Source organism: Rattus norvegicus, chromosome 1 (genome assembly GCF_036323735.1).
Source record: "Rattus norvegicus strain BN/NHsdMcwi chromosome 1, GRCr8, whole genome shotgun sequence".
Taxonomy (NCBI): Eukaryota; Metazoa; Chordata; class Mammalia; order Rodentia; family Muridae; genus Rattus; species Rattus norvegicus.
Window position 1 is genome coordinate 256,478,813 of NC_086019.1, and position 15,959 is coordinate 256,494,771.

The following is a 15,959-nucleotide window of genomic DNA, read 5'->3' on the forward strand; positions in this document are numbered from 1 at the left end:
GGATGGTGGCAAGCAGAAGGAGCACATCTGCAAGGGGGCAGAACTGGGTGCTGGCCCAGGCCAGATGTCCTGCCCCTTCCTTTCCTTCAGCACTCTGCTCCCCACCTCAGCCGCCTTCCTCTCAGGGCCTGGGAGCTCCAAGGGCCTGCTCCATTCTCTTTGGTCCCCAGGCACAATCGATGACACTGGATTTGCATTTCTTTCCTTCCATCCCCACAAGCCTGTGGCCTCCTTAAAGGTGGCTCTAGATCGTTAACAGGCAAATCAGAGAAGGGAAGGATCACCACTGCAATGGAGCCCTCAGGCTCCCTCGGAGGATGGGAGAGGAACTTTGGTCTCTGTTAGTTCTTACCATGAGAAAGACCACCAGGGATGCCAGGAGTGCCTGGGACACCGGGGTCACCTGCAACCCAAATCAAGAGTGTTGAGTGTACCTCCTTCTCTGGGCAGCTCCCAGTGAAGTTTAGCACCCTTAGTGGGGGCGGTCATTCCATGCTTGCAAAGATACCGTATCTCTCTTTGGGAAGGCTTCTGAAGGGCCAGAATTGCTCCAAGAGGGATGCACTCTGAGCAGACACACGCTCATACACACACATCCATACACACGCGCACACACGCACGCACGCACGTTGACACTGCACTGAGACTTGCACACACTTGTCCATTTCACAGTCACTCTTTGATCCACTTGTGTGGACCAAATGCACTTTGAACAAGCTCAGAGTCCTTGGGGGACAGCTCTTGCCACCTCACCTCCTACCCCACGTAGTGTTTGATGTACCCTGATGTCCTCTGAGTCCTGGAGGGCCTTGTACAAGGACGCCTACCAGTAGCTACTGTGATTTCCACTGGCCACTGTGAGAAGGTATGGGGACTTCAGACAGAACTCATGGCGTCTTATTCCACACAGTCGGTCAGGTGGAGACTGCTGACAGAGTCCCTGACCACCCTGCCTCTCTCCTGCTCCCATCCCGTGCTGCAGGCTGCTGAGCTGCTCATAGGCCGTGGCAGGAGGATCAAGAAGCGCTCCTGCCTGACCTGTCTCCTCCACACTATTTGTCACCAGGCAGATGAGCAGAGGACACAACATGATGGCTTCTGGGACCCCAGGACACTGTTCTTACCTTGGTCTCCCTTGGGACCTGGGGGGCCAGGTGGACCTGGAGGGCCAGAGAAGAAGGTTTCTGCAAGGAAGGAGAGTGGGGCTGTGGATGAAGTGCTGTTTCTGAGGAAGCAGCAGCTAGCACAGCCGGGCACACTGCAGATGCTCTCTGACATCCGCTGTGCCTGTGAATCCGTAAGGACATGTGTGGGGATATCTGCATGGTCAAAGGGTTGGGCATGACTGGGAAGGTGACTATGCAGATGGTGGGTGGGTGGGTGCATGCATGGGTGAATGGGTCTTCCACAGTGGCCAACACTCTTCTTTACTCCATCCATTTCTTTGTTAGTGGACACTTTTTTTTTTTTTTTTTGGTTCTTTTTTTTCGGAGCTGGGGACCGAACCCAGGGCCTTGCGCTTCCTAGGCAAGCGCTCTACCACTGAGCTAAATCCCCAACCCCCCATTTCTTTGTTAATGTTGCCCTGTTTGTGTGCCTGTATCCTTCCTACTTCATCAAATCCCCGAGTGCAGTGGCCATTCCCCAGGGGCAGAGCTGGTTCTCGCCCTTCCGGCCAGGTTGCTAGTATAGTTGGGTTGGCTCCCATATTTTCCCCACAAGCAGCAAGGGCGATTCTGTATTCACTCTCCCCTCAGAGAAGATCGATGTGGAACCACAGACAGGTTAGGTCTGAGGTAGGAGTAGGTGTGACTGGATGACCCCAATGTTACCCGAGTCAGTCAGGAAGGATCCTGGTGGGCCGGGTGGGCCTGGTACGCCTTCCCCTAGGGAAAAGAAGCCCAGGATTTAGTCATGCCAACAGGTGTGTCAAGAGCCCCACCAGGATCAAGTCAGGAACGCTCTTCCTGAGAACCAGCCCAGGAGAACATGGGCTCTGGGCTCTGGGTTTCCTTGTCTCCCACCCCCCTGTCTTTATCCCCTCATAGCAAGGAGTTCAGCTCTCACCTGGTGGGCCTCTGGGTCCTGGTGGGCCTGGAATGGAAGGCCCTGCAGAAGGAAGAGAACGTGCTTGCTTTAAGGGCATGATTAACTCCTGTGGTCTGAGCTTCCTCATGACCTGCCTCATGACTCCCCACCTTCCAAAGAGCAATGAGTTCTTACCTGGTGGCCCTCGTGGGCCAGGTGGGCCAGGGGGACCTCGAAAGTCAACACCTTCTGTGGAGAGAAGCAAATAGAAACAGAAGGTTGGGCCAGGTTCCTCACCAGGCTCCGAATCTTTTACCAAGATGGCTAGTGTCTGGGCTACAGCTCATGCCCCAGTTGCACAACTACCCCCTAGGTTCCCATCTGCTGAGATGCCACCATTCTGAAGCAGAGCAGGGCTGACAACTGACAGTATGGCCATGTGGAGTGATGGGTAAGAATTGGGACTTCTGTGTCAGCCAGCCAGAGTTTAATCCCCACTTCTGCGTATCTAGCAGGTGACTTGAGGCAACTTTGCAAATCCTCTCTTAATCTCTGTTTCTTCCGCCATATGCCGGGGTCACTGAGACCCTCTCCATGGGGATAGTGGGATGGCTCAGATCCAGCGAGACGCCAACCAAATGTTGAACCCCTAATGCGCTGGCTTCACACTGCTGGGGTTGACTGGCTTCACACCGCTGGGGTTGGCTGCTTCTTCATTGCTTGACAGCCCAAGCGTTCAGGTGGGAGCCCAACTGCAGTCCCCCTTGGGCTCTTTGCCGACAGGAGGTCACAAGAGTCAGCCCTCCTGGGACTGAGACAACTCCAGCCGGTCACACTCACTCCCAGTGTCTGACCTGACCCAGGTTCTGCTGGAGGGCCACAGCCTGTTGGCTGTCATATTCTTGTGACTGTGCCTCTCACACAAGACATTCTCTGCTGTTCTTACCGGCTCCCACTGCAGAGCAGAGGACATGGCCACTCTGACTTGAAACTTCTCCATGACTCACTGGTGTAGCTGCCCGGGCCCTGACAACACTGTAATCTCTTCCATTCCCTCCCCAGCAACCCCTGCCCTGGATGGCGTGTGCACTCACGGGCAGAGAGGACTTCGGAGATGGAACTGCCACTGTTTAGGAAGGAGTCCCCAGCAAGTCCCGGCTCCCCTCGTGGGCCTGTGGGGAAGACACAGGGTTAGCATGCACGCTGCTTCAGTAGATTTCTGTGGGGAGGGGACAGACTCTGGGCGGGGCCAGACTCAGGGCGGGGCCTAGTTGAGGAAGGGCGAGGCAAGGAAGGGCGGAATCTAGAGAAGAGAGGCTGCGTTCCAGTTGAAGGAGGAAAGACAGATAGAGGGGGGGGGGGGGGAGAAAGTAGGGCCAAGGCAACGATGGCTGCTACTTCTGACTTTGGCCAAAGCTCATGGTGACTTAGGTCAGTTTTTCAAACACCATCGTTATCCCGATACTTAGACAAATTGGTGGACGGTAATGTTGTTATCAGAGTCTGGTGTCTGAAGCCCAAGGACTATGAAAATGGTGGTCTGTTTAACCTTGGCCAGAATACTACAGAGCATCCTGACCTGAGGAGCCCTGACCCTCTCAGAAATATGGGCAGAGACAAAAGATGGTGGAAGCTTTGCAAGGCCCATGGTGAAGAGAAGCCCGATGTTTTGGAAAGTCCAGGGGGCCCTCCTATCCCCTCTCCCATCTATAACTGAAGGACTTAAACCCCACCCTCACCCCATCCCGGCCTCACCCAGCCCACAGCTTGTGATTTTTACAGAGGGAGACATACCTTGTTGTCCTGGGAGACCAGCAGGGCCAGCCGGACCTGGAAAGGGTTATAGAAAAGGCTAAACCACAGCCCCTCCATCCCCCAAAGCTGAGAAAAGGGCAGGCAACTGGGGACACAGGAGTCCTCCCAGAGTGAACTAGCTGGCTACCTTAGGATTAGCAACCAGAGGCCAGTCCTGTAAGGCTGACAGGAAGCGGACCCCGAGGTGGGCAGGGCTGCCTCTTTTGATAATTTCTTTACAGTTTGGGGACATCTAGGTCACTTAAATGTCCACCACTCACTACAGCATGCTTACATAGGAGCGCGGTACACTTGCATTGGGTATAAATTGTGTATTTAATTGGAATATAAATATTTTAAACAAAACATAAAACAAGGTAACTGGCATTTTGGAAAATGGGGGAGGGGCATCCCAATCACGATTTTTTTTTTTACACCGAAGCATTTTGCTTTGTTTTAGTTCGGCGGTATTTTTTGGTTTTGTTTACGTTTGTAAGAAGGCAGCTGTACCCAACTGTGAGGCTCTTTTACTTCCTCTTAGGTTTCCTACATAGTTCTGCAGCCTCACAGAGAGCTGGCATTTGGATGACCCAGACCCTCTTGTATTATTTTTCTAAGAAGCAAAGAGTTCAGGAGCCTTCCTTCTAGGTACCCTGGTTCTGGAGACAGAATGATCCAGATGGAGACCTCCCCTGCCCTTTGTCTGCTTTGTGACCTTAGATGAGTAATTTACCCACTCTGGGTCTCAGCTTCTCATCTCTAAGTGCTGAGAGTAGCACTGGGCTCCTCCGTTATGAGCATGAGCGTTCTCTCTCTCTCTCTCTCTCTCTCTCTCTCTCTCTCTGTCTGTCTCTCTCTCTGTCTCTCTCTTTCTGTCTCTCTCTCTGTCTCTCTCTGTCTCTCTCTCCCTATCTCTCTCTGTCTCTCTCTCTGTCTCCATAGTTCCTGCCTTCAATGTCAGGGTTTGAACAAATGTGGCTAGAATCCATTGTATCCACAGCCTGCTGCTGATTGGGGCAGAGCAAGAGAACAGACTGACCTGGAGTCCCTGGAGGTCCTGGGGGTCCCATGGCACCGGGAGGTCCGGGAGGTCCCGGCACAGTGATTGCTGAGGATCCCTCTGGAAACAAAACAAACATGGAGTACAGGTCACCTTCAGAGGTGCCAGGCCCCCCAGTAGGCTGCAAACCAGCAAGACAGGAGTCTCTGCTTCTCATCCCTCTGACATCCTTCCTTCCCTGTGCTGACCTACGGGTCAAGGAGCCACAACATGGTCTGTGCCCACCTTCGTCCCTCCCTAGATGACCCACATAGGACAGGTGAGTAGAACTCAGGGAGGAACCCTCCGCTGCCTACCTGAAGTCATGACTCTGCCTGGAGCGCCAGGTTCACCTGGGAGGACAGAGGGAGTGGGCGAGAGGATTAAATTGACTTGATGAGTCAATTTCAGGTTCTGGTTGCATTTGAGGGTCATTTGTGGTCCCCTTGCCCTCAAGTTATGGGATTTTAGTGATAAAGGGAGTCTACGCTACACTGAGCGTCTCTCAACTTAAGACCCAGGCCTTAGAGCATCAGTCATCTCTCAGAGAAGGGTTCTCCTGGGAGGCTGTGGAAGAATTTGCCCTTCCATGAGGCCAGAACGGGAGACTAACCTGAGACTCATCCTCAGCCCCCGCCCCATCTTTTCCTCCTGTCATGGTCATAGGCGAGAAAATGATCTGAAGATCACAGGGTAAATAAAAGTCACAATCCCATGCGCGAATTCCCTGGATGACAGGACAGGACACCAGGAAAAGAGTTTTGGCAACTGGCAAATCTGGTCAGTTCTGAGGTCACGTCTCTTCTGTGCCATTAGTCTCGAGGGACAAGAATGAATTCATGAGTGAAGGACTTCTGGGAAGAGGACGCCGGATTCATATGTTCCCCAAACATATCTACCACTCCAGCAGCTCTTGACTAGAGATCCACAGATGCATGGATGGGCTTGGGGCCAGCAAAGGAGTAGGGAAGACCGTGCATGCTGGGGCTGGGAGCCAGGCTCAGTCAAAGAGCCTGCCTACCATACTTGAGCTTTATTCTCAGAACTAAACAAAGAGGCTCCCTTGACCAGGTCCTTCCATGGGCTCTAAGGTGTGTGGACAATTATGTTAAGCCCCACAGTGGAACGAACGGTGGCTTTGGTTTCCTCTCAGGGAGAGCACAAGGGTGGGATTTGCTCACGTTCCCACAGCAGGAGGTCAGGGCCAAGGCAGGAGAAAGGTCTGTGAGAATACACTGTAACAGTTGATAACCAGCCTCACCAGTGCATCTCCTTCAGGAGAGCCTGAAGTCCCTGAGGAGGAATACTTTGTGGTATCTCTAACCCTCTGAAGCCACCAGAGATCTACTGGCCCGGGGAAGTAGGAACTTGGCCGTCGTATTTTACACCTGCAATCATTTATCCTCCAAGATCTTTTTGGCTCAACTGCTCATTGAAAATAATAGTTTTTAAAGCCTTTTTTTCCCCATCTAAGGTCCCACTTGGGGGTGTTTGTAATGGTCAGAGTGCCGAGGATCAGGAACATGAGGACGCAGGACAGAAAAGAGTGTGTGTCCCCAAGCACTCCGCGTTCCTAGGTTTGCTCAGGCCTGGGGTCTGACAGGCAGGACTGAGCTAGAGTGTTACTTTGTGTCAGACCGCTTGGAGCCTTTGACTTGCCTCTCCCTTCCTACCTAGAGCTCTTTCTTCGTCTCTGCTGTCCTCGGTCACACCTGGGATAGGGTGGAGGGTAGAGCCAAGGGTGGCCCTAGTCTCAGGTAGCCTGAGGTAAGTGTGGGATGGGGCCTTGATGACAGGAATATTTTAGAGGCAATGCAGGCATTTTTAAAGGCAAACAGAGGTTTAGACAGCTTGGAGCAAGCAAACTTCCTTTCCTATCTTCTTGACACATGGACTGGGGGGAACTGAAAATGAGTCTCCGGTTTGAGCCTAGAGCAAGTGGGCCTGAGTTCTCAGGGTCTCAGTGCTCCCACCTCTCAGCTGCCCTTTGGAGCCACTAGATGCCACTGTTGGTCTAGGCTCTGGTCAGAGCAGACCTCCCACCTGCCAAACTCTCCCAGCTGTAAAAATGGCTGGTGAGAAGAAAAAAAAAAAAGATCCACCTTATTGGGAGAAATCACGTACCTTTAGTCCCTGGTCGGCCAGGGGTACCAGGAAGTCCTGATGTGATTAAACACAAGTCAGTCAGGATGATGAAGGCCCAGGCTCTGGATCCCTGCCCTCCCTCCCTCTCTTCCCACTGGCAGTAACCAGCCAGCACTCTGCCACTCAACTTGGCCTCACTGGCTGCCTGACAGAAGCAACAGGATTCACTCAATGGAGCTCTCATCCAGAACCCTGTCTATCTCTAAGAAATGGAGTCCCATCAGGGTTGGGTTGAAGCAGACAGAGGCTGGGGGGGGGGGGTTCCTGTCACCCTGTGTTACAAAGCCGTCACTCTCCCTCTCCCTGTTACTGCTGTGGGGGTCTTGCTGTGTCCAGAGTAGAAGCAATTGTCAACATTTTCATAGCCTGGGCTTGGTTTCGCTATCTTTGACTAGAGGAAGTGAGGGGCTGGGTGTGGTAAAGATTTCTTAAACCTGAACAGGTTTTACCAATGGGCTTCAATAAAGCCACCATCTAAGAGGGACCTCTGGGAGCCAGTGGCATGCAGGTGTGTGTGTGTGTGTGTATGTGTGTGTGTGTGTGTGTGTGTGTGTGTGTGTGTGTGTGTGTGTAATCCACATCTGCTGGCTAAGAGACTTCCTAGCCAGCAGCGTCCTTCCTCAGTGTTCCTGCCAGAGACAGAGCGCACACCACAAACAGGATCTGACATTACTGATATCAGACCGTCACCTATATTGTTCTATGCATGGGGGTGGGGTAGGGGGGTTCCCCTTGTGGTCCTTCTCAGGACTCACTGTGATGGAGCCTGAGTCTGTTTTGCTAGAGACAGGAGAGGGAAGGACAGGTTCATGTAACTACAGAGGTGCTGGTCATAGCGTTTGGCCTGGCAGGACATGGCATCTGGGAGGGACTGAATGACTCACCCTGAGGTCCTTGGGGTCCTGTGAGACCTGCAGAAAAGAAGCCATCGGGCCAAGAGTTGAAGGATTAAGGACTGCACCAAGAAGCCACAACACAACACAACCATGCCTGCAGAGCGGGTGGGCAATGCCAGTGAAGGGTCAGAGGCGACAGGAGGACACGCCTCAGAGTGGTCTGACCCATAGTCCTCCCATCTCTGGGCAGAGAGCAATTGTTGTGATATGACCCGATGCTCCATTGGGCGATGGTCTTGAGCCCATTTTAGTTCATAGATGCTTCAGGAACATAAGGAGAGCCAGGAGTCCAGAAAGTACTGGGTCCCCATGCACACGCAAATACACACATGACACCAAATACTGCCATCACCCCCTCCACACACACACACCACCACCACTACACTTCACCGAGCACCAGCTGAGCAGTCAGGGTTCCTGAGTGAATGGTCACAGTGTCTGGTTTTGACTTCTTCCTCCCACAGACCTGAGAATCCTGCTCTTGCCTCTCAGTGGACATGCTAACAAGGTCTCTCCTTTCTGACTTGTAGCTACTGGTGAAGGCCTGGGTACAGCCCCAGGAGAGGAGACGGGCAAGATCCTGAGCTTGAGTTCAAGTGTTCATTTTTGAGAGCACTCATGCCCCTTTCTAGAACTCCTTGCTTACTTTAATCTGTCCTTTTCGAAATGTCGACTTGTGGTCAGAGTTATGTATTGAGCCCGATGAGGTTCACGCACACACCATACAGCATCCGTGTACCTCCCACCTCCCCAGTGTGCAAACACGCACGGGAACATTCCCTAGTTGCACACACACAGAGGACCGTGACGTCCCTTTCCTGTCTCATTACCTGGCTTCCCTGGGTCTCCGGTGGGTCCTGGTGGGCCCCGGGCTCCAGGCATCCCAGTCAGGCCTTGTTCACCTGCAGAGAGAATGAAATATGGGGATGGCTCTCCCTTGGGAAAGTGCCTCCGAGCCAGTGGGTTTTCCTCAGCGGCTTGCTGGCAGGTAGGCGGGAGGAAGCACGGTGACCAAGACTGCTGCATGTCCCTTTGTCATCAGGATGGAGGGCCCAGGCATGCGTGTGGGGGCAAAGCAAGGGCAGGCAAGGGCAGCTGGTGACCATGAAGACCACAGCATGGCGACTAACCTCTGGAACCTTGCTGTCCATCGGGGCCAGCGGGACCTGGTAGAGCAGAAAAGTAAAGTCTGTTCAATACACTCTCCTGTCCCACTAGGCTTGGAGCACATGGCCTCCTTGGTGGAAGGTTCATGCAGCTCTCCCATGGCTGCCAACCTCAGGAGCCCTGTCTTGGTGATACACTCCAACACAGTCTCCTCACAGCTTCTTTCTCCTAAGGCGTATTTCTGTGTCCCCAGTGCACCACCAGAGCAGGGCCTGCCTCGTTCACCCAAGGACCCAGATGTGAAGGTCCTTCGGGTTCCTGTCATTTCCCCCCTAAGCAACTTCCTAACTTCCTTCCAACGTGAGTCCCCCTAGGACTTCCCTCATTAGCCACACCATTGGTACCTCTGCACGGACAGTTTTCCAAACTGGCCATGATTAAACACTTTCTCGGATTTAAGGAACATCTGAAATGCCCTTTCTTCTTTCTGTGCCCCAGGCTATAAACCATCTCTTCTCAGGTTGTATTCTAGCTCTCTGTGCCCCTCGTGGTCCCTGTCACCACTGACAAGCTTTGTCGTAACTTGCAGGGATGAAATATGCCACACCCTAGTAGCTTACTGTCCGGCATACAGTAGGCACTTACTAATGCTTAGTCAGTGAATGGTAGTGAAAGTGCCATATCCCAATTGCAGGAGTGGGTGGGGAGGGGTGAGCTTCTGCGGGACTTGAGGCTGAGGCTGGGCTCCCTGTCTAGATATATGCATCTCAGTCATGGCTAGTCAAAGGGTGATGGCCTGGATCTGGCTTGGAAGCCATCCCTGAGGTGGACCACTGCAGGGTTTTGTGGAACCTCAAACCTTGGAAGTCCTTGGTAGACAGGAAGTAGCCAGGGAAGAAGGGCAATGCCTATTCCAGAACTATGAGAAATTCCCAGAAACCTGCAGCTAGAGAGCCCCTGGGGTGCTCAGCTCAGACTGCGGGACACTTACCCATTGCTCCTTTGGCTCCAGGTTCACCCACAGCTCCAGGCAGACCTCGGATGCCAGGCTCCCCTGCAAAGAACAAAGGACCTGCTGCTGGAGGCTAGTGAACTATCGAGTCTCCACAACTAGAAGTACACAGTTGCCTGCTTCCTCCTGCGTACTCTTCACCCAGAGGAGCTGAGAGGGGCAACCTCTGCGTTGCCACCAAGGTCAGAACCACCCTTCAGCTCTGCCCCGTAGGCAGCAGGTTCAGACTGACCCAGAAGCCATGGCTAATCTGAGGGGTACATGTATGAGTGCGGTTTCCTCTGTGGTCAAAGTGCTCTCACTTTCAGCCATCTTTAAGCCATGCAGTTGGCAGGATGTGAGCAGCAGAGTGGCGGATTGGTGTACACTTTAGGCTGCTTTGGGAATTGATTCCTAATTTCCCCAGCCGGATTCCCCCAAAGGATCAAAGACAGCTTTAGCCTTTGCACCAAACAGACACGGCTTGTAGCTAAATGGACTGCATTTAGACACATGCTTAACCTCCAACCCTGGTGTATCTAATTTTTGTCAGAGCTTTACTTAGAGTAGAAGTACTTTGACAGTTCTAAGACAGAAATTCTGTATTTGTCCTACTTCTGGTGATTGCTAGGTCTTAAAAGGTCATGAATGGGTTACTGACCTGTGAGGCCTCTGGGTCCTTTCTCACCCTGGTCACCTAAAGGTACAGGGGGAGGGGAAAATCATCAATTATGAACAAGGAAAGCAATCTCCCTTCATGACACGGATCACTGCAGCAGGATACTGGAGAGTCAGCTCACGGATGATGTTGGAGGAGCTGGTCCACCCATGATTCACCCACAACATGATTCCCCCACAACCTCTGCTGTGGCTAATTTAGGTGTCCTGGGCACACAGAGGGCAGACACCTCAGAGTGTGCCTCCTCACCACTGTGAAGACCACTAGACAATGCCTATGTGATGTGGATACTTTGTTTCCCTTCTTTGGGCCTCAGTTTCCCTTTCTGAGAAGCTGGGGAAGAATGGACTCTCAGCCCCCTCTCAACCCCAGAGCCATATGTGCCCTTGAACCCTGTACACAGGTTGTGTCTGGGCGCCTGGCAGCAGAACAGACCGTGGGGAAGACAGCTGAGGCGGGAATTGTATACCTTTGGGTCCTGGTGGTCCCACGAGTCCTTTGTCACCTGAAAGGGAGACAGTTACCTTAGTGTGGAAAGCCCTGTAGGGGATGGCCAACAAGGGCCAGTCTGTCTCTGTCTGTCTGTCTCTGAAGACAGCTTTTACCCCATACTGGTTTCACCTCCTGCCTTGCACTTGGTGGCTTGTGGTCATGTCTGTCAGACCCTCTCTGAACCCTGAGTCCCTGGACCTTCTTCTGGAATAAGAGGTCTCCACAGAATGCTTTTATTTCTTGCTCCTCCCCTAGCTTACCTTTGACACCCGGAAGTCCCACTTCACCTCGGAGCCCTTGGGGACCCACAGAGCCTGCCCAACAGAGGATAACATATAATCAGGTGACTGTCCCATCTTGGACATACGTGTACACTTAAGCCTGGATACCCTGAGGAGAGAACTGGAAGCCAGGCAGCACACATACACAGAGGTGCACATGCACCTTGAAGCAGAAGTCAGGGGCTGCTCCCGGTGGACTCCCTCATCTCTCTAGGCTCCTGCTGGCCCAGAGCCAGTCACCTTGGTCCCTGCCACTCACCAGGCTCAGGCATTAGAATGCCCCAAATGATGCTGACAGAGACACTGACTGTAGCTTAAGCTCTCCGGGTAACAGGATGGGTGATTTGGCACATATGGGACAAGACAGAAGCCGGATGGGAACTTCCTGATAGTGAAGCCACTGGGAGGTCTCGGACCTGACACCAGTCCCTCAGTGATCTGGATAGGACACGTAAGCTCAGCCGCAGGCTACACCGTGGACTTCCGTTTTGTATGTCCAGGAAGCCTTTCGTACAATCACTTCTTTTGCTTTCAAAATGTTTGGTTTTCCCTTCAACATCCCTTTCTCTACCACAGAAGCAGCATGTATTTACAAGCAGCACTGACCTGGGGGGCCCTGGGGACCAGGAGAGCCACTGGTACCTGAGAAACAGGAGAGAGACAATCATCAGAAGGCCAAGTACTGGCTGGGACAACTGACCCCAGTGTGAAAAGGGCATGTGAAGTTCCAGGAGCTCATTCTGAGGGCCGTATGGGTCCTTGCTAGGACAGTACACCAGAGGGTCCAGGCCTGACCCTTGTGGGGACGCAGCTTGGCAGGGTCCACAGACCTCTGCTTCTTCCTAAGATATAGAAAGACACGTGTCTAGATCATAGGTGGAGAGGGGAGGCTGCCCCTGGGCTGCCCTGTGTGTGTATTTAGGTCCAAGTCAAGGCAGAAATCACCTGGTTTCTCATTAGACACCACATAATGTGTCACTGGACAGACATAGGGATCTGTCTCACATCCGGCTGTAAGGCCAAAATCGAAGCCCAAGTCTTGACAACCAGAACTCCTTTGTGGAGGGACACTTGTAGCCATCTAGTACAGATCTGGGGCTATCAACCAGCACTCTTGGGAAGTCCAGGTCCTGCTTCTCTGAATGCGGCCCCTCCCTGAAAACTTGAGATGGTCTTCACGACATACCTCTGAGACCCGGAGAACCCGGGACACCGGGAAGACCCCGAGGACCTTGTTCTCCAGCAATCCCTGAGGAGAAACAGCAGAAGCATGCTGAGAAACTCCTGCCCTGGCGGGGGTTTGGAAGGGAGGCTTCCCGCTCTGCCAATGGTCCACTTGGTGCCTCTCATGGTGAGACTACTAATGAGCCTCAGTCTCCATGAACTCGGGCACCCAGACATAGCAGTCCTCAGTGACTTTACCCGAGCAGTCTTTTTTAGGGAGGGGGAGGCACCAAAAGATTCCTGGTGTCCTCCTCAGTTTCCCGTAACATCTGTCTTATGGTTAAGAAGCTGAGTTCAAAACCTCCCCAGCTCCCTAAAGCTCTAGGCTTCTCTGACTCAGGAATTCTGCCTTTTGCTCTGCTAAGTCCCAGCCCCAGAGGCTGGAAGGCTCACCCCACACCTGGCTGTGCTTCCTGCTCTGTGGAGGACCTGGCTCTGCTCCTTACCTGCTCTGGGAGGGTCACTTCCCCGAGACCTCGCTCTCTGGGTAAGCCCGCAAATCACAGATTCTTCCTTAGCCCTGGATCAGACCCTGCAGCCTGGCCACACTTCACCCCTAGTAACTGGCCTTTGCAGGGTGTAGCACGGACCTTCCTGACTATCCATCCCTGCAGGCGTTCAGCCAATGCTGCCAGAGAAGGGAGGTGCGGTAGGGAGGGAGGATGCATCCCCTTGGGGGTAGGCATCACGTCTTACCTCTGTCTCCTTTCTCTCCAGACCCCGGAGGCCCAGGTTCACCAGGAGGTCCCATGGGGCCTGCTAGTCCTCTCTGGCCTATGGGTCCTTCCATGCCTGGATCTCCTAAAGGTGGGAATAGTCAACCTCACAGTTAGGGTCCCATGCCATGGCCCACAGACAACCCCTCCTCAGCAGAACGATGGCCCAGTGCCTCTTCTAGACCTTTATTGTTTCTCTTCCTCTGCAGCCTGGCTCAACCCAGGACCAGAGTGACCCTGTGGGTATCTGACATCCTGCCTCTGCCCCAAATCTGTAAGTTCCTTCTCAGTTCACCAGGAGGCAAACTGTCTTTGCACCGGTTTAGCCTTGATGTCGTATGTTGCTTGCTGCCCTTAGCCGCTCCCGTTGCCTCTTCAGCTTCCAGCCCCCTCATCTACCTTCCAGGGCTTTGGCTTCGGTTGTCCCCTCTGTTCTGAATGTGTCCCTAGGTGTATGCCTACTGTGCCCTCTCCTTTTTCAAATTCCATGTCCAGCTCTCTGTCTTTTTCTGTTGTAGTTTCTGCTGCTGTCTTCTAAAACAGGGTCTACTGAATGGATGCTTAAGAGCGAGGAGGAAATGAACGCTTAGGAAAGGGGGTTCTTACCAATGCTGCCTTTTTGTCCCTTTGGTCCTTCCGGGCCGGGGTGGCCCAGGGGCCCAGGGGTACCTGTGGGTGTAAAAGAAGATCTCAGCCTGTGCTTCCTCCTGAAGTTGGCAGCTAGGACTGAGCGCACCCAAACCAACAGCACCAGAGATCACTGCAGGTTACACACCTGGGATCCCAGGAAGGCCACGGTCTCCTGTGGGGACAAAAGAAAAGGAGATGTCAGATGGAGAACTGGCCCTGTCCCATGAGGAGCCACTAGCAGGATTCACATGGGGATCTCGGGAGCGGATACATCCAGTTCCATTCAAATTGCTAAAACCGCAGATACTTTCTTGTATCCTTAGGCCCCATAAGTTGTCCGGGACATAATTATAGAGAAAATTGGATGGTTTTCTGAAGTTCAGATGCATTCAGAAGTCCTGCCCTTTACCTGACATCATATCAGGCTCCAGAAGCACCAAGCTCCCATCCTACGTAGGGTCAGGAGGAGTGTGGGCTTGCAGGCGTTGGGAGGCAGACTTAAGTGGGGGGCCAGGGTGTGTGCTGAAGTTGGACGTGTGTGGGAACCATGAAGGAGACAAACGGGAGTGAAGGACTGACAAAGGAGGGTCCCAGTTCCTGCCTGGGATCTCTTGGGAAGTGAGTTAGAACAGAGTCAGGTCAGAGGGGAAATCTTTCTCCTGGAATGGGGCTTCCTAGGTACGGCACCCCTGAGTGCAGAACCCCTGGGGGTGAAGACAGAAGGTTCCTGGGCCCATGTCCACTGGGAAGGGCCCAGAGTCTCTGGGTAGTTCCTTCCCACGCCAGAGTTCGTAAGACTTCCAGTGAAATTAGGCAAGAGAAGCTGCTTTGTGTCAGCAAGGGCCGGTGGGACCAGGTACCTCCTCTTCCAGCAGGTGAGGATTGTAGCTGGTTAAATCTTCTTTCTCAGCCTGAGGTGTTTCCTGCTTGCTTTAACCCCTCACCTCCCCAGTGTTTAAGGTCTTTGGAATATTTACCTTTAGGTCCTTGACTCCCCGTGTCACCTAAAACCAGAAAGACGATACTGTGAGATCGTGCAATAACCAAGAACCACTTTTACGCCCGTGTTTCACAGAGGTCTGACAACATATGAGCCACATATCAAAGGGAGAGGCCGACCCCTGCAGCCCTGCCAGACACACAGGCACAGACCACTAGGCTTCTCCTGTGTGGTGCCTAGGCTTCCAACCCTGCTGTGATGTCTGACTGACTGCAGATCCTTCTGACAGACAGTTAGGTGGTATCCACACTTTTCCGTTTGGACAGAGGAAAAAGATTCCAATCCCAGGGAAACATGCCTTCCTTCCCGGACTAAGAACAGGGGAAAGGGCGGGCCATTCCAATACCTTTTGGACCAGGACTTCCTCTGAGATTTCCTACAAGAAAGAGTGAATCTTGAGACACACACATACCTGCTAGCCATTAGAAACATAGCCTCCGCCCCCTTGTCATTCAATGATCTTGAACAATTCTCTCCTGGACTCAGTTTTCCCACAGTGAAAATGGAGTCCCAGCCCAGTTCCCTCTTGCCTCTTAGAGTAATGAGGGACAGGATGGGAGGGGGAGAGAGGCTGAGTAGTGTCCCCAGGACAGACATAAGGCCACCCAAACCCAGTGTTCTGGGCTCCCTGGCCTTGTCCCTAGCCCGCTCTCACCGTTCTCCTGCTCTGTCATCAGCTTGTTCCTTACAAACAGCCAGATGGCCTCCTGGCCGTAGTCGTCCATTTCAGCCTTGCTTAATCCAGGTCCCAGGCTGGGTGCCTCACCCTGGAGGCGGTCCCTGCTGCTTCGGTCCGTCTTGACGATGTCATGATATAGCACCTTGGTCTTTTCCAGCTCCTCCACGCGGGCCTTCAGCTTCCTTACCTCCTCCGCTGTGAGGGACACACGTGAGCCATCCCTGAGGACTGAGTCTGGCACTTGCTCTGGGGCTCTGG

The 15,959-nt window shown here is 53.1% G+C and overlaps 1 protein-coding gene across 2 annotated transcripts in view; it reads right to left on the reverse strand.

The window, feature by feature from the left end:
• Col17a1 (collagen type XVII alpha 1 chain) overlaps positions 1–15,959 on the reverse strand; it is a 46,210-nt gene that overhangs the window by 6,165 nt on the left and 24,086 nt on the right. For both annotated transcript variants that reach the window (NM_001415841.1, NM_001415840.1), the window contains exons 18-42: positions 15,678–15,896; positions 15,369–15,398; positions 15,000–15,026; positions 14,168–14,194; positions 13,999–14,061; positions 13,373–13,477; positions 12,639–12,701; positions 12,059–12,094; positions 11,432–11,485; positions 11,149–11,184; positions 10,662–10,697; positions 10,001–10,063; positions 9,033–9,068; positions 8,733–8,804; positions 7,891–7,917; positions 6,986–7,021; positions 5,179–5,214; positions 4,862–4,942; positions 3,823–3,858; positions 3,123–3,200; positions 2,224–2,277; positions 2,068–2,109; positions 1,833–1,886; positions 1,125–1,184; positions 353–403 (exon numbers count right to left, since the gene is read on the reverse strand). In NM_001415841.1, the coding sequence (NP_001402770.1) occupies positions 353–403; positions 1,125–1,184; positions 1,833–1,886; positions 2,068–2,109; positions 2,224–2,277; positions 3,123–3,200; positions 3,823–3,858; positions 4,862–4,942; positions 5,179–5,214; positions 6,986–7,021; positions 7,891–7,917; positions 8,733–8,804; positions 9,033–9,068; positions 10,001–10,063; positions 10,662–10,697; positions 11,149–11,184; positions 11,432–11,485; positions 12,059–12,094; positions 12,639–12,701; positions 13,373–13,477; positions 13,999–14,061; positions 14,168–14,194; positions 15,000–15,026; positions 15,369–15,398; positions 15,678–15,896 (1,422 nt within the window). The remainder of the gene's footprint in view (positions 1–352; positions 404–1,124; positions 1,185–1,832; positions 1,887–2,067; positions 2,110–2,223; positions 2,278–3,122; positions 3,201–3,822; positions 3,859–4,861; positions 4,943–5,178; positions 5,215–6,985; positions 7,022–7,890; positions 7,918–8,732; positions 8,805–9,032; positions 9,069–10,000; positions 10,064–10,661; positions 10,698–11,148; positions 11,185–11,431; positions 11,486–12,058; positions 12,095–12,638; positions 12,702–13,372; positions 13,478–13,998; positions 14,062–14,167; positions 14,195–14,999; positions 15,027–15,368; positions 15,399–15,677; positions 15,897–15,959) is intronic.